This window comes from Polyodon spathula, chromosome 2, assembly GCF_017654505.1.
Source record: "Polyodon spathula isolate WHYD16114869_AA chromosome 2, ASM1765450v1, whole genome shotgun sequence".
NCBI classification, from domain to species: domain Eukaryota; kingdom Metazoa; phylum Chordata; class Actinopteri; order Acipenseriformes; family Polyodontidae; genus Polyodon; species Polyodon spathula.
The window spans coordinates 13,507,964-13,532,854 of NC_054535.1; the positions used below are offsets into that span (position 1 = coordinate 13,507,964).

Below are 24,891 nucleotides of genomic sequence, written 5' to 3' on the forward strand. Positions count from 1 at the left end.
TTCACATAAAAGCCATTGACAAAGACTTCACTTCTCATTGAAAAGTTTGCTTTTTCAGCATACACAGTTTGTGAATTACTGAATTTCTTTAGACCTTTATATACACTTTATTCAGCCATGCTTGACCTAAAGTAATTTACACTAGTGCTAAATAATTATTACTATGATTATTTTAAGGTATGGTTTAGTGTCATGTTATTTTCAGGTACGTGGAAAGAAGTGGTAAGAAGTGGTACACAGCACACTACGCTTGCTCGCGTTGCCTAAACAGCTTCCACGAAGAAAGCAGGGACGCATCCATTCAGATCTGGTACGTTATACTGTTTTCGGTCTTTAACATTTGTTTTAATTGAATGTATCATATTTTCCAGTCTTTTACATAATTGTAAATGTAATTTATCATATTTTCCCACCATTGAGAAAATAGTATGTGAATATTTATCATATGCAGTACATTGGGTCTTGTAAATTTTTTTACTTGTACAACTTTGCGATGGACTTCTCATTTTGTTTTGTTTGTCATGAATTGTTTTGTTCTTTTTAGAGAAATTGATTGTCTGTTTCCAGTTTAAGTCTGCAAAAATGATATATCATTTATGGTGAGTGTACCTCTGTTTGACAATAGGAAAGAAAAAACCCATCAGATCGCAATTGATTGCACATGTTCCAAAATCTGACAGCATAGCAATTTCATTGTAACAATGTACCGCTTTCTGCTGTTACACTGGTCATGTTTTGGTATGCGTACCACATTCTGACGATGTACTACTTTCTAATACTACACCAGTAATAACTGTTAATAATCATTAGGACTAGGGATAGTATTGAGGGAATACATTGAAATAATATTAAGGGTAAATTAACAGCTATGTAATGGTTCATACAACTCTACGATACATATAAGGACAGTGTAAATAGTGTGGTGCGTATTAATGCTCCTACAGTAGTGGTGTAAACTCCGCTCAACAACAACAACAAGTATTTGTATCAATTTTTCACTGCCAATTTCTCCTAGCACCTAATATATTGCCAGACATATTTTGGATCTAAATCTGTACAGAAACACAAGTCAAATGGCATTCAAATAAAAACGACTGCTCTCACCATTATTCTGACATGGGCAGAGTAACCCAATGAGTGTAATTAAAAAGAAATTGGTCAGCACATCTAATATACATGCAGTATATAGATACATAAACGTTAGTTAATCCTCAGTTCAGTTTGAAACATGTCAGAAACCATGCTGCTGTAGTACAACTAGGGCAGGGGTGTCCAATCACAGTCCTGGAGGGCCATTCCACTACAGGTTTAACAGGCAACGTTATACAGCATAATTACTTACTTCAGACAGGATCTGGATGGAATTATAATCACTTCAATAAAACAATTTAGAATACAGTTGGAAAAATGACAGAGAGTGGCAACTTTGGCCACCCCTGGCCTAGGGTATATACTGTTTTATAGGATCTGACTGTTCATCAATCTCCACTGAGTGATTGAACACATTCCATGTACAATAACACACAACAGGGGGCCCAGTCACATTGAAATATACAGACCACTTAGGTGTTTAACAGGGGGTCACGGGATAGAATAAAAGAGGAATGTCACATGAGATTGAATGATTAGTCAACAGTAAGTAAAATGGATATGAGCAATAAGATCTCTATTATTGATGTTGATGTTGAAATAACGTGGCAGTGAAAAGGTTAATCTCTACTGGACACCACCTGTGGTGGAATTTTGAGAGAAACATTAACTGTAAGCAAACACCAAACAGTTTTTTTTTGTTTTGTTTTTTTTATTGCACAATAAGTAAACTTTGCTGATATAATCATACATATAGCTTAAACCAAAGGATGTCATGTTATAAGAACAACATCTACCCACACTGGAATCATGCAATCCTGTGTGAAATGTATCTAAAAATTAAAAACAATCAGGACAATGTGTCATACATTTACAGTCTTTCAAAGGGCTAAAAGGGTGTTTTGTATTGGGAGGCAGGTGTGCTGCATCACATTTGAACATCTATCCCAGGAATAGTATTTGAAGTATATATACATTTATTTTTCACAAAAAATGTTTCCTTTGCATTTGGTCTCACAGAAACCAAAAAAATCACAGGGAATTCCCTTGAGTTTGAAGTTTTCCAGCTGCATCCAGCTGTACAAATTACATTATGTTTCTCAGAAATGACAGTGTATTACTGTTACAAATTCCTGGAATGAATGATTCGTTTGTAACCTTGAGAGAGGAACACACATTTTACTGGGCAACTGTCAATTAACTGTAGAACATAACAGTAAAGGGACTGAAAAATATATCTTGAATATGGAAGGTCATGCACTGAAAGCCCTTGATATAAATTGATAGTGATTTTGAAGTAGTATTAGAAACTTACCAATGGAGAAATTATGTTATATCTAGCCAGCATTGTTTTGGCCTACAGTCACAACAAACTTGGGATGTCTTTGAATTTTAAAAAAATGAAATAAATGTTTACTGTATGTTTTGTGGTGTCTAGGAAGTAACTACATACTGTATGCAAAGGCTGTTTTGGAATGCCCTATCATTCAATTCATTTCTGAACCCTTGTTTATGTTCTTCTATTTTGTGACATGAAAGGTCTCATTCAGATATACTACTGAAAAATACAAATTGAATAGGAGGCTGTGTGGTTATAAAGAACAGGCTTGTAACAAGGAGATCCCTGGTTCAAATCTCAGCTCACTTACTGTCTTACTGTGTGACCCTGAGCAAGTCACTTAACCTCCTTGTGCTGTCTTTCGGGTGAGACGTAAGTGACTCTGCAGCTGATGCATAGTTTACACACCCTAGTCTCTGTAAATCGTCTTGGATAAAGGAGTCTGCTAAATAAATAAATAATAATAATAATCACAAATTACTTAAAAAATAAAAGTAATTTGGCTAAAGTATTTGCAGATGTATTTTCTTCTTTTAAAGTATAATGAGTTGGCAACTGAAATAGAAGCACATGGAGCATCAAATGCTTGTGGTACCAGAGAACATACCAACCATTTTGTATTCCTGCAGCCAGCGCTTTCACAGTACAACATATTAACATTGTAGCATTTTTGGATTCTTCTGGGACAGAAATGAGACTGAAACCACTAGTATGGAAGGCTCAAGCCCTTTATTTCTGCACAATAATCAAATTAAATCGCAAAGAAAGAAAGGATGAATTCACCTGAAGTAAGGCTCTTCAGTAACTGAGGGTTGCTGGACTTTAGGGTGACCAGAACATCTCCATAATTGCATGGTGGTCTACAATGTCGGAAGTAGAAATCAGACAGAGACCAGATTGACATCCTTGCCATCAATTATTTGACGGCGGAGTTGCAGTGTACAGTTTACGGTTAAACCGCTCAATCAGCCCGACATTCTGTGGGTGGAAGGGAGTTGTCCATGTCTTGTGTATCCCCAGAAGCCAAAACATCTCTGCGAACACCCGTGACTCAAAGTTCCTCCCCTGGTCAGAGTGCAGCTCCTCAGGGACCCCAAAGCAGCTGAAGAACCCATCCAGCTGGGCCTCAATTATGGTACCAGAAACGTGGTCAGGGAGTGCATACGCTTCAGGCCATTTGGTGAAATAATCCATTGCTACTAACAAGAACCGGCTCCCCTTGTTGGAGTGTGGAAATGGACCCATGACATCCACAGCTACCCTTTCCTTGGGACTGCAGACAATGAACTGCTGGAGGGGGGATCTCTCTGGGGGTCCCTTCCTGGCAGTGCACTCATCATATCTCCTGCAGAAGTCCACCGTGTCATGCCGGCACCAGCTCCAGTAGAATCCTTGTTGGAGCCAACGCAACGTTTTGGTCACCCCAAAGTGGCCTGTTCCTGGCATCCCTTGGTACACCCTCAATGTTACCTCCTGTAGGTTCTTCGGCACCACTAACTGCCATCACTCTTCTCTGGTTGCTGGCTCTTTCCAATAGGTCCAATAGAGTCATGGCGCACAGGAGGGCAACCAAGTCTGCAGGCCAGGCAGGAGGGGGCAGTTTCGCTGTTGCCTCCTCCTCCATGGTGGTTTGTCTTAATATGGGGCAGGGTTTCATGACATTCTCTTCCTTGGTAACCGCTTCCCATACTCGGGCTAGGCGCAGTGAGGCCTGCAAGGTCTTGGGTCTCTGTAGCCGTAGGTACTTCTGAAGTTTGCATGCTCTGAGGGCCTCCACGAACTGAAACTCGACTTGCTCCTCCTGTTTGCTGAGGGAGGAGGCCGTGTAGGCTCGTCAGCTCTCCCTCTCCAAGTCAGAAGCAAGCTGGATCAGTGGTTCGTCTGGCAGGCGTAACCGGCACTGGAGTTGGAGTTTGAGGCCCTCCGGATCGGATAACTTCACCGAGAGCCTGGTGGTCCCCTAGTTGGTCGGCGGGAGGTTTAAGAGCACCAGCTGGGCATCTTCCCTCAGCACCGTGGTCAGCTTACTGGTTGACTCCCCTTCACTCCACTTGTGGGACCCGGTCAATGTTTTTATTTAAACCCAAAATAATGGTGTAAAGGTCATTGCAATGCTAAGTGACATCAGTACTGAATCTCTAGCCAAGGCCCACCCCGTGTTTGCTGTATTTTTCACATACCTCTTTATAGACATGCATACTGATAAATCCTCTCCTGATCACTTGTTTTATAAGTCATTATTTTATTACTATAAAATCTCAAAAAGTTCTGTAAATGTCCGTGATATTCTTTGAGCGCTGGATGCGGAAGCAGCTACCTCCTTTGTTATGTCCGTGTTATCTTTGTAATGCTGTGAGATATGCCCTTTTTTTGTTTCATTTGGCTCCTATCGGTCTCACTTGGCCATTGAAAGGTTTTCTCTGCTTTTTCTGGAGAAAAAAACAACTAGAGACCTGCGCTTTACATCTTTTTGATAATGTCGGACAGGGTCCGACATTGGACTGGAAAGGGTTAAACTTGGGCCTAACTTCAAAAATGTCTCTAAAGCTTTCCCATTTAGACTGGCAGTGAGCTGAATTGCTTTATCCACACTGTTCCTTATGTTGAGCAAACAATTCAAACTGGAAAAGTTTGGCCTTACCGTCATACAAGCGATAGTGTATGAGACACAGGGCCCTGCTGGGGGAGGGGCGCCATGACTCGTGCCTCGTGTCTTCTCATGGGCGCGTGCACGTCACTGCTGGCATATCCTCTTGTCTCCGCCCGTTGGACTCGGTGGTGATGTCATCGCTCCTCTACAAGGCCTGCCCTCCACTCCCCTCCCCTCCCTCTTGCCTCGCCCTACTCAAATGTGCACTAGGCTCTCTATTTTCTTTTTCCCATCGCTTTTTCATGATGTTAGGCTGTGCGCCAGGAACGGCGTCTCTTCCATCTCGTCCCAAATCCTCTGATTCAGAGTATTGTTCGGTCCATATTTGTATCCTGCTTCTGATCACCAGTGTAACTTACTAGGGAATCACAGTGAGTAGGAAGCTGAACTGGGTTGAACACCAAGTTTATTGGCACTGACAAGGACACGAAATGTACCAAAAACAATTACAAACAGCTATGTGCTGTCGCAAGAATTGCAGGATTGCAATGGACGTTACATAAGCAAATGAGATGTCCTTTATTTTTGGAATACCATGGTCCTTCTCAAAAATGTGTTTTAATAGTAACATTTACATTTTATTTTTGTTTCTTCATAAAAAAATAATGTTTTCTGGGTTTTCGTGTATTTTTTTTTATGGTAAACTGAGCATGCATGACCTAGATACTCAGCTGTCAGCAGAATATCCTAAAAAATGGGCTGAACTCAGAAAAGCAAAGCGGCCCAGAATTTGTATATTTCTGAATATTTTATTGTGTTTTTTTAGTATAACAGGCCGGGTTTTATTGATTATTGTAGTCTGACTGCAAGCTGAGGCCTATGGGTGTTGTCAGAGTCACATCTCCTGGAAGGGTTTTCTACTGTAAACTCAAACATATTTTATGGTATTGTGTTGTGTGCCCAAAACCAAATGTGGAGGTGAAGGGCTTTTTAAATAAAAAAAAAAACTATAAAATATAAAAGCTGGTCTGTGTTCTTATCCTGGGTATATATATATAGAATAATAGATGGGCTTCAGTGAGTTACTGGAAAATAATTCCATCTCTGGTTTCTATGACAGTTTATAAACTACTCGATCTAACGGTCTTGCAGTTTTATAACGTCACATAAACCTGAGATGGAATTATTTACTGAAGTCCATCTATTATTCTCATTCATTCTTGTTCATTCTCTCTCTCTCTTTCTTTCTCTCTCTGTGCATGTTAACAGTGCTTGTTAATATATTTAAGTTTGTAAAGAATCAGTAAAATGCCAGCATACACAACCAGTGCATATGATGCTTTTATTGCAACCTCTTTTCTCATGTCTGCCTGTTATTTAATAGTCCTGGTACCTTGAATTCTTTTGTCTCTAGATCCACTAAAACAAAGTTGTTTCATAAATTATATGTTATTATGCATATTATAGATGAAATACACTTAAAAAATACAGAATTAAAAGAGACAAGTACACAAACCATGTTCTGTGCACAATTAGCCCAAACATTAGGGACCATACACTTATAATACACTTATAATGCATTTATTCCACCACGACTGTCTACTTGTAAACCTGAAATAAAAAGAAAAAAACATATTCCTCTATAATGCTTTTTTCTTAGGGTGCAATTGTGAATCACCCTACAGTTACACTGTATGGTTATGTGAATGACTGACTGTCTTCCAATATTTCAGCCCAAGTAACGAAAGTGTCAATTAACATAACTATAATGTTACAAATGAATACTGTCTCTTTAAAAACGCGTGCTTCAAATTCACTTTTCACAAATAAATGTGTTCTTTTTTAAATTACCTATAGTAAAAAAAATTATATTTGTACTTATTTTGTTCTACGCATTGTCCCTCACTTTAGTCAGTGTTTTCTTTGTTTAAAAGATCTTAACACTAATTGCACCCATTACATTATAAAAAAAAAAAAAACACCTTTTACACAATTGCGTTCTGTGGAATTTACACATTTTAGCAACAGAAATAACAAATTATATTTACAAAATACAACCCCCACCCCTCTCTACCCCCTCCTCCAATAAAACGCTTCCAAAGTACAGTCAAGTTAACAGGACATCAGTCTTATAAAGCTCCATAACCTTTTGCTCTCTAGACAAAAGTGTCTTTGTACTTGGTCACCGAAGCCTTGCTTTTGTCAGTCTTTACACTGATGAGAGACGGCAGGTCAGAAGTCTTGTACACTCCTGTTCTCATCCTTCCCTGACAGGACTTCAGTTCAGAAACGTATCCCTCAAAGCTGAGGTTTAAATCTGGATCGGTGCTGGGTTTCAGCGAGGTGTTTTCCAGTTTGACAGCATCCAGATCAATGATTCTGTTCACAAGGAGGTTCCCTTTGCCTGCGGTTGACGTTATTGTTGAGCCACTGTGGATATTTACGGGAGTCGTCATACTTTCCCTTTGCTTGTTCTCTGCAAATAAAATTACAAAAAAAGAAAATATTCAAACAACAGTATTATTTGTTATAATATATCATCGGTTTGCCAAGGGTTGTGGGATACAAAATGCATGTAACTATAGCTGCAGGGAAAAAAAATAAGGAAATTAGGATCTATATTTTTTGAGATTCAATTTTGCAATATCTTTTCTCTCCATGTTTACCTCCAGCTAAAAAATAAATTGAATTGGTCCCTTAGTCCTGTATATCATACTTAACTAGCGTAATTCCTTAATCATTTCTAGACTGCAGCAAGTTAAAAATTAAAGTGACTCATACTGTAAGTCACATACAGGCAGCATACTCTATGATAGCAGTTCTGACTGTAAAATAATAAAAAAATATATATATATATATATATATATCATATTTCTTCAGGGCTGAAGGAAGCTTTGTATGCATCATGCTATCCCCATGTCTACCCTTTGTTTCGTGTCGTTTGACAGGCACTCAGGGCATTTAGTAATTTCTGCACAATTTCATGTTCACTTCAGCTCTTTATAAATAAACAAAAAAGCATTTTTCATGATTCTGGTTCTGCAGAATACTATACTCCGGTATCATATGTACAGCACAGAAGTCTGCTGTACAGTTAAATTACTGTAGAATAAACTAGTAAAAAAAATAACACAGTAAGCAACTTATAAAGGAATGGTAAGCAAGATAAGGAAAAAAAAAACTACAAGTATGAACAATAATTCTAACAGGTTATTATTTCATATGAACTGATGCAACAGGTGTCTTCCAAAAACAAATAAATCAGTCTGTGTACGTCAAAAAATAGCTAATCCAACAAATTGGCACATTGCAGACGACAGCTGTTATGGAAGTGTGTATGACACCCAGATGGAGGTGGATTCAAACAGAATGTTGTACATCAGAAAAAGCTAAAGAATAGAATGGCTCTGTTGTGTAGGGAAAGATACCTCTAAATGGAATAAATATATTATTAATTTTATAAACATTTAGCAAAGAATACAGTGCCATCTGGTGGGTTTTTATCCTAAAAATAACAAAAACACTCCTGAGTGACAAATCAAATGCACCACAAAGTAAGAGCTTACTATTATTTCTCTCTTGATACTGATCTGTTTTTTGTTTTTTGTTAGTGATGTGAAAGAAACAACCCTACTGATTGTAGTGTATAAATTGCAATGCTGACATCAGTTTTGTACATGCAATGGGTTCTGGAGCGTAATCTAATGGTCTGAAAATCAAGTCGGAAACCCTGCTGTGTTATGCACACGGCCTGTAAGAGAATCCATGATGTTCACAAAACGACATACAGAGTAAAGCAGTTTGAAGCTGATCAATCCATTAGCTGTAATGCTCTTAAACCAGGTTTCCATGGTAACAGTGCCAGCTTCTTGTCTCTGACCTTTCCAGTTCCCCGTATTTGAACTTTCCCTCAAGCTATTAAAATGTTCACTATACAGTGTCCTTGTGTGACATATTTTTCCTCCAGGTGAGAGTCGCTGCGTTCACTTTCAATATGATACTAGATCAAACATTGCCAAAGTGAAAATAAAAACCATAGGACTTCCCTATAGCTTGGAAGTTGGACGTTATGCACAATACTTCCATATTGTTCCAGTTTAAGGACTTGCATATCAATTCTGAGATTCTATTTTACTGCTGATTACTACTGCAAATCAGGCCCTTCCTGTATGAAAACATTACCTCAATATTTCTATTTATTAAATGGTTTCGTCATAATATTTAATTTCTTACCATAAATTAGATAACTACACATTTTACAAAGGCTAATTTCTTTGCTGATCTTGGCTGAAGTTTATTTTTCAACATATAGGCTGAGAAGTGGATCAAGGTCTAATAAGAATAAATCATATTCCTTTTCTGATCCAATGAAATGTTGTCACTTCTTTATTTATGAAAGGAAAACAATTAAAATAAGCATAAGCATTAGCTTATGTAAAATGTGCAGAGAGGTTTTCAGATTGTCAGGAGACTGTTTCATTATCATTGATTGGTACTGAAAAACTGCATAGACAATGCAGGACGTGTCATCATACAATTAACACGTTTTTAACAGGTTCCTTTCCGTTTAAGTGATACCAGTCGGGTTAAACATGTTAGAAAGGACAGTAGGAAATAAAAGTATTTGGAGAAACTTAAAAGGATCAACCCCACCCCCAATAATCCGAGCCCTGATATTTGCTACGCACAAAGCAAAGTCATTTGCACGCAGATATACAAATATCATGAAGAGCATAACTCCAACACAATATGAGCCGTTACTGTTAGACTGCAGGCGAGGACAGCTGCCAGTTCATTTTAGCAACAGTCAGTGGATAAACCCTTCTCCAATTCTCTGTGATTGGTTGCAAATATTAACGTTGCCTGTTGAGTAATTCTCCAGATTTGCATGGCGCTGTACATTTGCCTTGTAATGCTACTGGTCGTTCATCCTTCCCTTAGTCGCATCGTCTCATTGTACTGTATAAGTAGTAACACAGCAGCCTGGGGGAGGGGAATAAACGGGATGAAATGAGCGTCCCAAGAAAGGTTCTGGGGACACTGGGATCAGTGTTCCAAAAGCGTGAGGCCTGGTGACTTTGTTCTAAATTCTCTGTGAAACAATTAACTCAAATACAGAACAGCACATTAAAAAAAGAAAAAACTTTCAACCAACAGATGGCACTACAGGCTGCCAAACTACTAGAACATAGTTTCCTCTCAGTCACAACAGAATTTCTGTAATATGGGATGTTTACATTAGAGGATTTACAGTGTTTGCAAGGTTTTATTTGTGAACAAGGAAGAACAAATCTAGTTTGCTTTGTTTCTCTAGACAGACCCCATCACCAGAGAGAAATCATTAAAACTGAACTGAAGAGGACCTCAAAGTAAAAAGTGTAGCTGGAGACATGACAGCTTGCTACATTTGATAAAACTTTTATCCTTACTGTGCTGTGTGATGCAAGACTCAATGCAGAGATAACCAGGGGGGGGGGGGGGGGGGGGGGGGGGGGGGGGGGGGGGGGGGGGGGGGGTGGGGGGGGGGGGGGGGGGGGGGGGGGGGGTCTCAACTTCTATTATTAATATAGATAGATTTTGTTTGGAAAGAATGCTCAAGCATAATAAACAAAGGGAGCTTTTAAAAAAAAAAAATCAGATGTGGAAATGAAGGCTACAGTTTCTACAATAGACTTGTTTTATCTCAACTCAGCTGTGACAATTTAAGGCGAAGGCAGAAAGAAGAATGTTAACCCCTTTCACGGGCTGTCAAAACTCTGAATCCCAGTTTAAGGTTACTATGAGTGCTGTATATTTGTGTGTGGTTTTTAGAAATGGCTGTATGTAGATTACAGGGGATTTATCACAGGACTTATACTGCAGATATACAGGAGTCCATCAGTAGGTGGTGCTTCTCTGCAGAAGGTCTAATAGAGGTTTCACAGTAGTAGGAGTTCTCTCATTCCAGGCTACTCGCAAAAGCTAAAACAACCCTGTATTCTGCATTTTTTATATTTTCAACTCCAGCAAACATGTACAGTAAAAAAAAAAAAAAAAAAAAGTATGCGTTACATGCATCCTCCGCTATGGCTATAACATTAGAGCAATCATTGAAAAAAATAGCATTCTTGTGTGTAAAGTATAAATGTAAAGGATATCTATAAATCATGATTTCCATACAATAAAAAAATGAAACCAAATTGTACTACAATTGGATGAGCATTTCTCTAAATACACTGTAAGTAAAAGTAATACATTCGATAGACAGGTGGACAGCCTCTTACTCTACTAGCCCCAGATTCTGATTAAAATAATATGCTTATGAATGTCCCAAGCAAGTTTCATCACAAGCATTTTTCTATAAATATACAGTATATAAAACCTGTGTGGCATATATACTGTACACACAGTACACATGCCTTCCCTATATCATGTTTTTACTCCCAGAATAACTTCCAATATCATGTTACATGCAGTTAAGCTGCACTGAATGAGGCATGCATCATAGTCCATTGAAGGCTTAAATTAAAAGGTTTCTCTTAACCAGGGTGACTTTGTTTCAATGAATGTAAATTTTTAAAAATACATTTAGTTCTGTACTGTCACGTGATAGAACTTGTCTGAAAATTCTGAAGATTATGTTATGAAATTACAAGAGAAGAATGTTTCAGATCTTGAATTAGCAGCATGTCCAGCATTCTTAAACACTTCTCAACATGCACACTGTTCCAACGAGGGTTCTTCATGTGAATGGTTAAGAGAATACTCTCAGTTCAGGTGCACTGGGATCAAAACAAGAAAAGGAGCCACAGCAGTTGTGGCTGGGAGTCTAAGATCTTAAACTTCAGACTCATGCATGTCCATTGTAATTTTCTCTTTTTTATGACATGTGCCTTACTGCAGGTGAAAATAATTACTGGTACTTTCATTATGGGCTTAAACAAGCACAGTGTTTAGCAAGAGCATGTCTAACCATGTCACTGAACCAGTGGATAAGCAGCTTTTATAACCAACTGCACTAATTACAAAATTAATGACAACAGTTATTAAAATAAGTCCACCAGTGTAGGTAGATGGGAGTTGCACTGGAACTCATCAGCGATTCAGGCAGTTAAGACAGAATAGGTTATTTATTGTAAAGAATGTTTAATTCTAGAAATAACTATCATTTAAATGTTTTGCTTTCAATTTACATATTTATTTTCAATTGCCAATATCCTGAATATTGAAAAGTTAGATGCAAAAACAGCTATCCCTGTATATATGAATTCATACGATTATGAACCCACAATCTCCTTACGGCACTTTTTTTTTTTTTTTTTTTTTTTTTCTTTTCTGGGTTTCAGAAGCTACAAAGATGAAATAAACCTTAGTCATATGCTTTTATGCCATAAACATGTTCAGGTCACATAACCAGATCAGCTATAATAGCAGCTTTAATAAATGTGGTGGATCGGCATCATTCCTGTTAAACCACACAGTAGCAAACTATAAGCATGAGTATTATCAGTGCTTTCCGTGCGTTCTAGTAATTATTCAGACAGAACTATATTTTGTTTCGCTGTCCGCACCCACCCCGCGCCCCCGAAAACCCTCTATTGATACAGCATTAAGATGACACTGGGTTACGCTGCTTCCATTAGCTCTTGTTGAAAATGTACAGGGAACAGTGCCACTGCAAATCAGATAAGAAAGAATATTAAAATTGATCTGGGGGGGGGTACTTTTTATCTGCTGTTCAAATGTACAATTGAGTATTTGTTCCAAAATACTTGTTTACCTTACCCTAGAATAACAATGATTAAAAGGTAAAGATATGGAAGATGTAATTTGAATATTTCTTGAAATATACCAATGCTGTAAAAAAACAAACAAAAAAAACAATATTCTGTTTTGACCATTGATCAGTGTGGCTCTACATTGGCCACATATGAAACCTTGTTTGTAAACACAAAGAATTGAGAAAGTTACTGACATTTTAGTAGGAAAATGATTAAGTGTATACAGAATTGCCTCCAGTAAGTCAAGACACAGGGAAAATCAGTATGTTCAACCCACACCCAGAGACTGAATTCAGGTTCAAGTCTGGAACAAAGGAGCAAAGGATAATGACAGATGTTGAACGAGATGGCAAGGATTCAAATTAAAAGCACAAACATTTAGAAGACAAAATATGTGATTTCATTTCTAACATTTATTAAAACTAATAGAACACAGATACAAAATTAAATCAGCATTAAGGTATCTACAAGAGACATCTAGAGAAGACAACCAAGAATGATCACAAAAGAGGTCTGCAATTCAATCATGATATTCATGTACAATATGTACATATATTTCATTTGGACATCTCAGTCCATATTATTTTATAGCAATTTAGAAAGTATCAGGGATAAATGAGGAAAAATAATATATATTTTCCAGTTTAAAATATAAATATATCCATAAAGCAATTTAAAAAAAAAAAACTACTATTCAAGATCTAAGGCCTGGAAACAGTACTGTTTCAAGCCACTGGTAACTGATTTTCAATTTTGAGCCACTTTAACTCAATTATCATTGAACTGCAGGAGACAGGACAGACAGGGAAAGGTTATTTTAATTTAACAGACATGGTAGTATAAACAAGAATGTTGAATGTTTTACTATAAAGTATAATTTATAGTAGAATTAACATTATGATTTACAGAAGAAATATAGTTTCAGGTATCCATGTAAAGTTAAATACAAATAAATAAAAACTCCTTGCAAAGTGAGCTCCTGTTCATTTCAGTCTGTACTATATCCTTGTGTCTTTTATGTAAAACCCAAGAAAAAGTTACTGAATTAGTTGCAGTCCATACAAAAGCTTTCAAACACTATATTCTAATTATGTAAATCTGATGTACACACAAACATGTACACACACGCACGCGTAAAAGTGAAATCATGAAAAGTCCCTCAACTACCTGTTACCAAATAAGCTTTTAATGCCTTCATTTATTCTGCATAGAGTAATACTAACTACCTAGGAATAAAGATTTGTATCTTATTCAGTTCTTAAATCTTATTAAAAAAAATACTGTGAATAACCAGCATGTTAGAATTTAAAAACAATCTGCTGGTTTTACATAACTGTGTTTGCATGAAAGTAAACTACTGGCAACCTCTAAACTGTACAGTAATACAAACTGTGAACCACAGGCAGATTTCCTTGGCCTCTTGAATATTCAAATTAACATTTTACAATAAACACAAAAAGTATTTATTTTAGGATAATTTCCCAAAATAAGCTATGAATTGTGAAATATGTCTTATTTACCATTCCTTGAATAACAAGTCTGTATGTCAGATGTAGACTGTAGAAGAAATTGTAGTTTGATTTTATCAGAATGAGCATCAGTTTTTTTTTTTTCTATAAAGTGCATTTAAATAGCTAAACTTGACCTTGTTATATAAAACTAAGGCTGGTTTTAATGTTCATCAAACCACAGCAATCGAAGGCAATAATAGGAAAGACATCACACTCCAGAAATACCTGAGCTGGATCTGATGAAAACATAGGGCTCCTCACTGTTAGCACACAGAGCAGGTGGGGAGAAGTTGGCTTCTGAACAATTACTTGCATAAAAGGGTGGTGTGGTTGAGTGTTGCAACAGCGTGCTGTTTGGGCTGGTGATATCTCCCTCTCCAACCAGAGTCAAGTCTGCTACATTCTCATCATCGACGGTCTGTATGGTCTCCGGCTGCCGTGTGTCCTGCACATGGGGGATGGGGGAAAGCGGTGCAGCAAAGGGGGCGTGTTCTTTACGCTGAGATTTCAGATTTTTGGGTGGCATCAAAGCTGACCTGTGTTGACTTGATGACGGTGTTTTAGTGTTACTGCAATCTTCACTATAGTTCAATGTGGAGTCTAGTCCTTTTGAATTGCGGGATGTATTTAGGGAGCTGCCTGCCATGTCCTTCCCTTCGTTTTCTTTGCCTCTCCTGTAGCCTGGCTGATGGGATGAGGGGGTGGATGAAGTAGGCTCAGGTGTCAGGCGAAGGAAGTCAGGCAGGACCAGGTCTTCTTTCTTTAGCAAACCTCGCTGGTCGTTTGCTCGGTTGTTCTGAGCTTTGGACAGGAGTCTGAAGAACTCTGTGGTAAAGGAATTATATGGAAAAATCAAAAAGAGCATTGAATGTTAAAAAGATGGATTTTGAAGGCAGGTTGCATGCAAAAAACTGATTAATTTGTTAAAAAAAAGGTGTTAGTCATACTGCCTGAGAATTTGCCATTCTCAAAATAATAATAATATCAGAATGGTTAAAAATCACTTGGCTTAAGCAGTCAAGACAAGACAGTCAAGACAGTCAAAAAGATTCCAAATACAAAGAAAGAAACTGGTTAATTTGCTGCAGTGCCATGCTTGTACTTGACCACACATGAGTCTACTGTTTAAAATGCTGTATTAAAGGGAAATGTTTCTCTTGAAATTACCTTCGGCTTCATCTACATTATTTTTTTTCTGTTTTCTTTTGTCCAGTTTATCAACAGATTCTTCTTTTCTCAAAGGCTGTGCCTCCCTGGTAGCTTTTCCACTTTCCCCTCTGGCTTTCACAGAAGAGAATTTTCCAGGTGCTTTTTCATCTCCCTAGATTACAACAATGAGAAGGCACCAATTAAGTGTGGTGGGTGGTGGTGCCAAGACTGGTTTGGGGAGACTTCCAAATGCTCACCCTTTGGATGACAAAGCCCTGAGCCAAGTCTTGTGAATTTTAAGAATCAAGAAGAATGATGAAAAACTCAAACCCCACAAACATGAAATGTGTGCGTGGCCCAAAAAGTTTTTCAGCCAGATCATATTTCCATTAGCTTTAACAGATTCCATAACCGTAACTTCTGAATCCCCTTTAAAAATAAGAGCAACACAAATGTGTGTCCAAAGAAAGGTTTACAGCAGAACAGACAGCAGAAACTGAAAATGTTGGTTGATTTGTCAATGTCAGTGGCAGAAGCTGCAGTTAAGACAGGGAAGGGTTAAAACAGTTACATCAAGCTATGCACGCTCAATTCAGTCAGGCTTTTAGCAACACGAATCACACAGAACCATAGATGAGAACTGTGTAATTACGTAAGCAGGGAAATACAGAAATTGCAGTAGACACAATTTAATAAAAAATTAACAAAAAATGTTAACTACAAATGGACTTCCATCTGTGTACAAGTAATGTACATCAATTATTATTTTTTAAATCCAGTAAAATTAAATTCTTACCGTTGAATAACTTCTAGTACTCAAGGGTGGTGCATGGCTTTGTTTCAAAGAAGAACCTTTTTGTTTGGCTGTAAGAGAAAAAATAAAAAAATAATTAAAATAAGCTAATTCATATTGTTATAACTGATGTAATTTTAGTTTAGACTGACATATCTATTGCATTTTCTATGTGATCTTTGCTTTTACACTTGTTGTGCATTTTGAAAACAGATTTTTCTTTTTACTTGTTGTACAGTGACTTTGAATTTTAATCTGTTATTGCATTATGCCCAAATCAACTACACAGTTAACTTACATTAAAAAATCTACTTGGTATGGGTATAACAGATCAAATCTATCTTAACTAATGTATTCCTCTCACTACATCAGGTACACCCAAGTGTACTCATTAACTTGTCCCACTGCGACGCTCTTCAGTGGAAGCAAGAAATAGCAAATGTGATCCCTCTTACATCCACTAGGGACAGCATTTTGCATACTAAGTCTCCCATCAAGCGTAAATTTAAGTAGTGGCATACCAGTGTTTAATTTGTATAGAGAAAGGTGGCTGGGTGCAAGCAGTGACAATAATTAAAGATGCAATTTTGTCACGGTAAAAATATGTCAGTCACGGCACAGTCACAGCTAAAAACAGACAATTTCATGGAATGGTCACGGCTAAGATTTTAACAAAACAAAAATACATATTTTTTAATATACTACATTGTAATATTTTAATATTTGTGCTAAATAAACATCTATTTAATGTATTTAACATTGTTTTTAACAGTACCTTTTCAAACAACCGTAACACAAATATATTTACCTTAAACATGTATTCCTTGTCTGATGTAAAAAATTATCTGAACACTGATGTTACATTTTTATAATAAATGTTCTGGTTGTAAATTGAATTTTGCACTACCCTTTTCGTTAATGTCTATTTTAACACAGCTGTGGATTTGGTAGTCTGTCATCCATGAGCACATTAAGGTTAGAAGGATAGGTACTGTTGATAGGTACTGTTAAGCACCGCTGGGGAACGACTGTTGAGCTGCAAATCAGGGTTTAATGCTTCTCCAAAACTGTAAACCATCTTCCCTTTAGGTTTTGCATCAAGGTTTGCAAAGGCATATTTTCTGAGCAAAGGCTTCGGTTGATTTTAAATTTGTTTCCCCTGTTTTCGTGAAATCATTTGGGATATTGCTCTGCTAATTGCTAATTTGATTTCACCACTTTACTTTGTCGATCTGAGTAAGTATTCATCTTTATTTGATGTTAGAAGTGATCTCATTTTCATATTTTTTCAGTTAACATTTTGCTCCTCAGTTTCATTTGAGTTTCTTGTGAATTTTACTTACCTTTCACTGTACTCTGATCGGCCACATCCAGTACAACTCTCTGTCCATCTAGACTTGAGATGGGTACACCAAGGTCCAGGGGTTCTTTCTCTCCACTCTGTATACATTAAACAGACCAACATTATGTTTGTTCTCCATGCAACCATTAGAATGTGAACAAAACCTCAAACACGCTCCACATTTTTCACATTAAATAATCAATCTTGAAAAAGCAATGCTATTTCTGTAAAAAGATCAAGTTGGCACTGATAAAAAGACTCATTTTACAATTATTAAATTTATTATTTAAAAAAAAAATGTATTATATATATTATATATATATTATAATTATATATATATATATATATATTAAAAAATTTACTTTTTAAAAAAGCTTTCAAAGTTACAACAAATTTGAATCATAAGAAAATAAGAAAGGTTACAAATGAGATGAGGCCATTCGGCCCATCCTGCTCTTTTGGTTGTTAGTAGCTTATTGATCGCAGAATCTCATCAAGCAGCTTCTTGAAGGATCCCAGAGTGTCAGCTTCAACAACATTACTGGGGAGCTGATTCCAGACTCCTACAATTCTCTGTGTAAAAAAGTGCTTCCTATTTTCTGTTTTGAATGCTCCTTTATCTAATCTTCGTTTGTGACCCCTGGTCCTTGTTTCTTTTTTCAGGTCGAAAAAGTCCCTTGGGTCGACATTGTCAATACCTTTTAGAATTTTGAATGCTTATATAAGATCGCTGTGTTATCTTCTTTTTCAAGACTGAATAGATTCAATTACTTTTGTCGGTCTGCACAGGACTTGCCTTTTAAACCAGGAATAATTCTAGTCGCTCTTCTTTGCACTCTTTCTAGAGCAGCAATACCTTTTTTGTTACGAGGTGACCAGAACTGAACACAGTATTCTAGATGGTCTTACTAATGCATTGTTTTCTTTGATTTAAATTCAACACTTTTCAATATATATCCAAGCATTTTTTGGCCTTTTTTAGAGCTTGTCCATATTGTCTGGATGAAGACATTTCAGAGTCAACATAAATTACACATCTTTTTGTTTGACTTCTACTTAATTTTCAGTATATCCCAAATGGGCCATTTTTATTTCCTGCGTGCAGTACCTTACTTTTACCTTACTATTTCCTGCGTGCAGTACCAATACTTTTCTATATTAAATGTCATTTGCAATGCCTCTGCCCAGTTCTGAATGCTGTTTAGATCATTTTGAATGACCTTTGCTGCTGCAATAATGTTTTCCACTCCTCCTATTTTTGTGTTGTCTGTAAATTTAACAAGTTTGCTTACTATACCAGAATTTAAATCATTGATGCAGATTAGGAAGAGCAGAGGACCTAATACTGATGGTACTCCACTGGTTACCTCGCTCCAAGAGACTGTTGCATGACTTTATTTAGTGGTATGTAAATAACTTCTTTCATTTCTTTGAGTACTACTGGGAGGATCTCATCCGGTCCTGGCGATTTGTTTATTTTAAGAGCTCCTAGTCCCTTTAATACTTCTGCCTTTGTTATCCCAAAGTTATTTAAAACTGGATAGGAACAGGTTGACATGTGGGGCATGTTGTCCGTGTCCTCCTTTGTAAAATCTTGTGAAAAGTAATCATTTAACATATTTACTATTTTTTTCTCTTCATCTATGATGTTGCCATTTGTATCTCTTAGACATTTACTTCCTCCTTGAATATTCTTTTGCTGTTATAATATTGGAAAAACTTCTAAGAATTGGTTTTAGCCCCCTTGGCAATGCTCATTTCTATCTCTCTCTTGGCCTTTCTAACTTACTTTTTGTCTTGCGTTTGCAGTTCCAAGTAAGTTCCAAGTTTCTGTGTACATTATTCTTGGTCCCTTTAAATGCCCTGTAAAGTGCCTTCTTTCTCTGGCTATATATTTTTTTAATTGATCTATTAAACCAATTTGGCCATTTTGTTTTAGATTTTGATGTGTCTCCTTTTGGGATGTATTTGTTTTGTGTCTCTAGAACTACATTTCTGAAATCTTGTGAGATGCATGGGAATTATAACGTCTTTTCATTTATCTCCTACAAGTAGATGTTTTGTCTTAATTACACTTCAGTCATAACCAATCTGAATCACTCAGCCTGAGGAATCAATCTTCCAAATCTAATTCTACTTTCATTTCCTTAACAAACATGTCTCATAGCATGCTTCTATATTTCTCCTGGGTTTAAGATAGGAAAGAGAACACAGGGAACAATTGCAACAAAGAAATCAAAAGATTACTTACAATTGTCGCTACCAAGTCACTTAAATGCAAGCCATACTTGGCCACAACAGGTCGCAGCACTTCTGCAACTGGTTTTGTAGGTTTGGCTTTTAATCCAACAGAGCGGTTGATAGGTACAAGGTCCAATCTGAATATTTGAAATTAAGAAACTGATTACATAAAGCATTACATGATTCTGTTTTCTGTAGTTATATGGTCTGACAGCTGAGGTGCCTACAGCCATTTGTCTGCCCTGCATGCAGGTGCTCAGTTTGACCCTCACTACTTTTTACACTTTTAGCTTCAACCAGCTTCACCCGGGGAATTAAACCACAAGGTCTCAAATATATTGATATCTAAAATGATCAATACAACGACAAAGGAAGACAAACAATACATTAACACTTTCTAGTCATTAAACTTAATAAATAATGTCTGAATATGTATTACTGGCATATAAAAACCACTTGTACTGTAAAAAAGAAAAAAATATCAATAAACTAAATTAGGGGTTACCTGAACAAAGTGCGTTTTTCTAATCTTAAATCTCTCGAACTCAGGGTCATGCAGTCTTGGTCCATTACAAGAGGCTTTAAGGAAACATAGTGAGGAACATTGATTATAATCTACAAATGTTACTAAAATTCAATTAAAATTCCTGTTTCAATACAACAAATGCAAGATAAATGCAATCCAGGTATGACATGTGAATGGAAGTTTAAAAAAAAAAAAAAAAAAAAAAAAGTAAAATGTGTAGACATACCTTTTCACCACCTATTAAGAAGAGATCTACAGCTGCCATGTTAAGGGAGAGCTTTCCACAGAGGTCTAACAGCAGCTCCCTAACGGAGACTCCTGGGCAGAGAGGCAACGCACAAGCTGAGCCGTCTGGAAGGGTTATATAACAGTGCTTTGATGACTTCTCCTTCTCAGGAACCAGCAGGGACAATCGGGAAACATCACACTTTAGGAGAAGAGTAGGACATGATAAATGCACTGTACAGTCACAAAATACACAACATGAACAGTAATGCACTGTACAGTCACAAAATGCACAACGTGAAGTACATAAAAAAAACAAGTCAATTCTTTTAGACTGCGTCAAGCCTCTTTCAGGTTAAACAAATCGCCCCGTTCCATCAAGGTAAGCCATTTGTTTTTACTCATTACAATGTCTCCAATTGCCCTTCGATTAACAGTATATGCCTCACTTAGGCGAGAAAACATTGGTGATGTCTGGTCTTGCTTTCTTATTTTCAGATGCATACATGCAGGTTTTTTTCTTTTGCTCTGGTGTTAAATGTAGGGTCGACTCGATATAACATGTAAAATTAGCATTGTTTTTATTTTGGTGACATTTGTTCAGAGAGAATAGCTGGCGGTATGCGAGGGAGGCGTTATAACGCAGGGCAACTGCATCTGCAAAGTTTAACACAATGAAAAATAAGAAAACTATTGTAAAATTGTATGCAGTTTTGTTTTTCAATGGCAGATGGCAGCAGTCCCTAAGAAATGTGCTTGACAAACCAGGTCATCTGTATACACACAGCTGAGAGAAAAATGGACGCCTGTGTATCTACAGAGAATAAAACAAGGAGATTTCTTTATTTATTGGTGTTACGGGTTGTAATAAGCCTCGTCAGGATTGGTATTGGTACTGTTTATTTATTGTACCTACACTTCACAGATAATAATTCATATAACAGCGCTATACACCCATGTCTGAAACTGGGGAAGACACTGTATATGACATGATTGAACATTTGCGACACAAGTTTTCTGATGTATATGTGCTTGATAAAGACGTTAGCATTGATGAGGGTTTGAAGTGCGTCTGCTTTGAAAAATAATTTCTCAAAAGTGATATGCCTGCATAAGTATAATAATGTTATTATAATGCTGCCATTGTAAAAAAAAAAAATGTTATTTACACTAATATAATGCTGTCATTGGAGAAAAAAAAAGATGCTATGTTGTGATCTATTTTATTATATGCTAAAATTGTAAACACATTGTTGTTATTTAAGTTCTGTTGAAATACTGTATTTCTGTATTTCATAATCACAATAAAAGCGTGTAGCTAAAAAAATACCGTATTACGGGAAATTTTGGCTAGTATTAAATTTCGCGGATTTGCAACCTTAGTGGATTTTGACGTTTTTTAATTGGAGTTTTTCACCAAAAAATAAATAAACAAATACCGGTAAATAAATAAATGCCACGCAGTTTTGCATTTACACTGTCTCTCTTTATAAATACAAAAACACTTTTCATGTCAAAAAAATTCAAACATGTTTTACTTAACTAAATCTGTCTGATACACCAGTACCGCTATCAGAATTACAGCAACTCATTATTGCAACTACAATGTCACTGCAGCAACTTCAAGAACAACAAAGGCAGCCTTCTAAGCAGTTACAGCTTTGTTCATTCTTACAGCATATAGCCCTTATTTGCAGTAAACTTTCACAATACACATTTTATAACTGTTAGTTTTAAAACTTAGCTATGGGTCACTAACATATGTAACACAGTGGAAATGATCACAGTATTGCCACGTGTGAAATCTTTAACATTAATGCTGAAACAAACAAACAAACAAAAATGGTTCAATTATTTCAAACTGGTTAAGAACTGGTAAGTCAGCTCTGGTTTACTTAAGAATAAAGTAAATAAATTGCTGGTGGTGTCTACATAAACAGCGTATCGACAATATCAACCCAAAGAAAATTTGCACCATTTTGTTACAGACTACTAACAAGTCTGGCATAAACAGTTGTGGTTGTTTGTTTTAAAAAGAAACCCCTTTGTAGCAGGGAGAGATCTGTGCTGACTCTGCTGGCGTGTTCACAGTACTGCAGGAAGAGGGCGGCAGTCTTCCAACAACCGCCTGTGAGTCATGGCAGTGATACGGGGAGGTGGGAAGGTAGGTGTGTGGACTTTCCCCCTCTCTGAATGGCTGAGAGGCGAGCCTTGGCAGATTGCTAGCCCTATAAAACAATGCTCTGATGTTTCCTCAGGTCTGCCCACTTAGACGCGCGGAGAGTGCGGAAGCTCCGATCCAGGACTGGGAATCAGCCGAAACAAAGAGAGTTTCACAGCGAGACAGAGAGAGCGGGGAACCCTTGGGCAGACCCCGGCATATTGTAAAAGAGCAGGCTAGTTAGCCTACAGAGTAGGACGGTGATCCGGGTCGTGCGGGTAGCGGCGGCCAGGATAACGCTGCCGAGTGCAGCACCTTTTATTTGTAGTTTTATTACTGTTTTATTTTCCATTGTTCTTTTCGCCTTCTGTTTTCATTATTATTTCTTTGAGCACCTGCGAGTGCACTTGCTGTTCGCGTACCAGCTGTGGTATTTCCGTGGTGCTGTGTATCATCGTTGATAGGCACCCCACGGTCAACAGTGCCCTCTGCCGGAAAAAGCAAGAACTGTTCTCAAATAAAACTGGGCACCTGGGTGGTGTTTTCAATTACACCTGTCTGTCTCCTAGTCAGTGAATTACCCACACCCCTTCCACACCCTTTTAAATAAAATAATAATAAATAACACAAACATGCTTAACATAAAAAAGAACAGTCCTACCACAGTATCGGGTTTACACTGTTTGGAAGTTTCTGACAGCATCATAAACTCTCTATTTTTTTTTAATTCATTGATAGAAATGTCCAGTCTACATTTAATCTTTCCCTGGTCCAGCGTTTCCTTAACCTGTTCTGCATACCAATCTTGCAAACTATTTTTCTTCTAATCCTTTAGTGGCTTGATTACGCTGAAATGTCGGACCTGTAATTTGTCAGTGGAGTCTGGTGGGATGAAAACACATCGACATGGTGTTCCTGCAGCTTTGCTAATACAGATGGGTTTCTCTGTGCTCTAAACATGTCAAAAATTGCTAGCGCGGTGTGTTACGCTTAAATCCAAACTTTGTCTGACAGAGCTCACATAAGGCACAATGATGCATTCAATGTAATGAAGCATTGTTTCTTCATTACTGAGTCGGCGTATGCCATACATCAAAGTCCAGTGGAAATGCGTGGGTGGCAACCGATGGTCTTCATACAGTAGTTGTGGAAGCAGAAATGTCCCTATCATCAAAAAGCAGAAAACTCCAGTAATTTATCGTTTGTCATCCATTCCAGCGATTTCTATAGTTTAGTTCCTTCTTGAGCCATGGTCCACTTTCCACTTGGTACTAGTGGTAATGCCGTTTGATCACAGTTAAAAACTAGTTCTTCCATAATGCTGTCCTCTTTCACTGTGCTGACAACTCTGTTAAGAAACTCATTTCTCACACTGTCAAAGTCTGCTGGTGGCATTTTTCGACTAGTGCTGATTTTTCTTTTTACAAAGTCCATGCGGATCAGCAGTGATTTAGCCCAGGTCGGTGTAATAAGTGGACCGTCATTCTCAAACAACAAGAGACGCTCATGTGACATTACAATTCCTTTTCCTGCAGCAACAGTAACCGCAGTATTGACAACTCTTCCAGATTCATGTAAGGCTTTTAAGTAGAGCTTGACTTTATCATCTAGTTCCTCAAGTAAGAGAGGCCTGCCGCGTTTTTTTCGTGGGAGAGACTGAAGCTGAACAACCTCTTGTGCTATTTTTCATTTCAGCAGCCTTGTATAATGTTTTAAGACACCAAGCTGTTGTCTCATGAACACCAAATTTTCTAAATGCTTCAGCAATCTTGTTCTCACTTGCATATTTACCGATTTCAAGATGCTGCTCAGCTGTATAATTTGCATACGACTCTCGAGGGCCAGTGCCAGATTTTTTTCTACTTGTGAGTCTGCAAAAACTTGAGTCACTAACATATTTGTAGTATTCACTTCACATTCAGAAAGCCCTGGAACAGAGTCGAGTACAGCAGGTAACCAATCTAATCGCCTGAAGTACTTTAAAACAGACATTTCCCTTGCTACAGTTTATAATATACAAGTAAGTTAAATCGTATTAAGGTGGTTATTTTATCCTCCGCGCTACACAGCCAGAGGGCGGGATCGCTCTGTTAGGCACACTGTATGCAACGCTGATTGTTTGGAAGTATTACTGACGATCCAATCAAAACCACCAATAAAGTCAA

The 24,891-nt window shown here is 37.4% G+C and overlaps 1 protein-coding gene across 4 annotated transcripts in view; it reads right to left on the reverse strand.

The window, feature by feature from the left end:
• Positions 1–6,080: 6,080 nt before the first annotated feature.
• The window catches only part of LOC121330415 (regulator of G-protein signaling 12-like), a 76,448-nt gene continuing 57,637 nt past the window's right edge, over positions 6,081–24,891 (reverse strand). For 2 of the 4 annotated variants that reach the window (XM_041276941.1, XM_041276931.1), the window contains exons 11-18: positions 20,567–20,767; positions 20,320–20,393; positions 19,825–19,951; positions 17,575–17,671; positions 16,235–16,302; positions 15,457–15,610; positions 14,515–15,114; positions 6,081–7,494 (exon numbers count right to left, since the gene is read on the reverse strand). In XM_041276941.1, the coding sequence (XP_041132875.1) occupies positions 7,175–7,494; positions 14,515–15,114; positions 15,457–15,610; positions 16,235–16,302; positions 17,575–17,671; positions 19,825–19,951; positions 20,320–20,393; positions 20,567–20,767 (1,641 nt within the window). In that variant the 3' untranslated portion in view covers positions 6,081–7,174. Of the gene's footprint in view, positions 7,495–14,514; positions 15,115–15,456; positions 15,611–16,234; positions 16,303–17,574; positions 17,672–19,824; positions 19,952–20,319; positions 20,394–20,566; positions 20,768–24,891 lie in introns of those variants that run through there. The other 2 variants (XM_041276954.1, XM_041276949.1) reach the window with 1 other exon arrangement.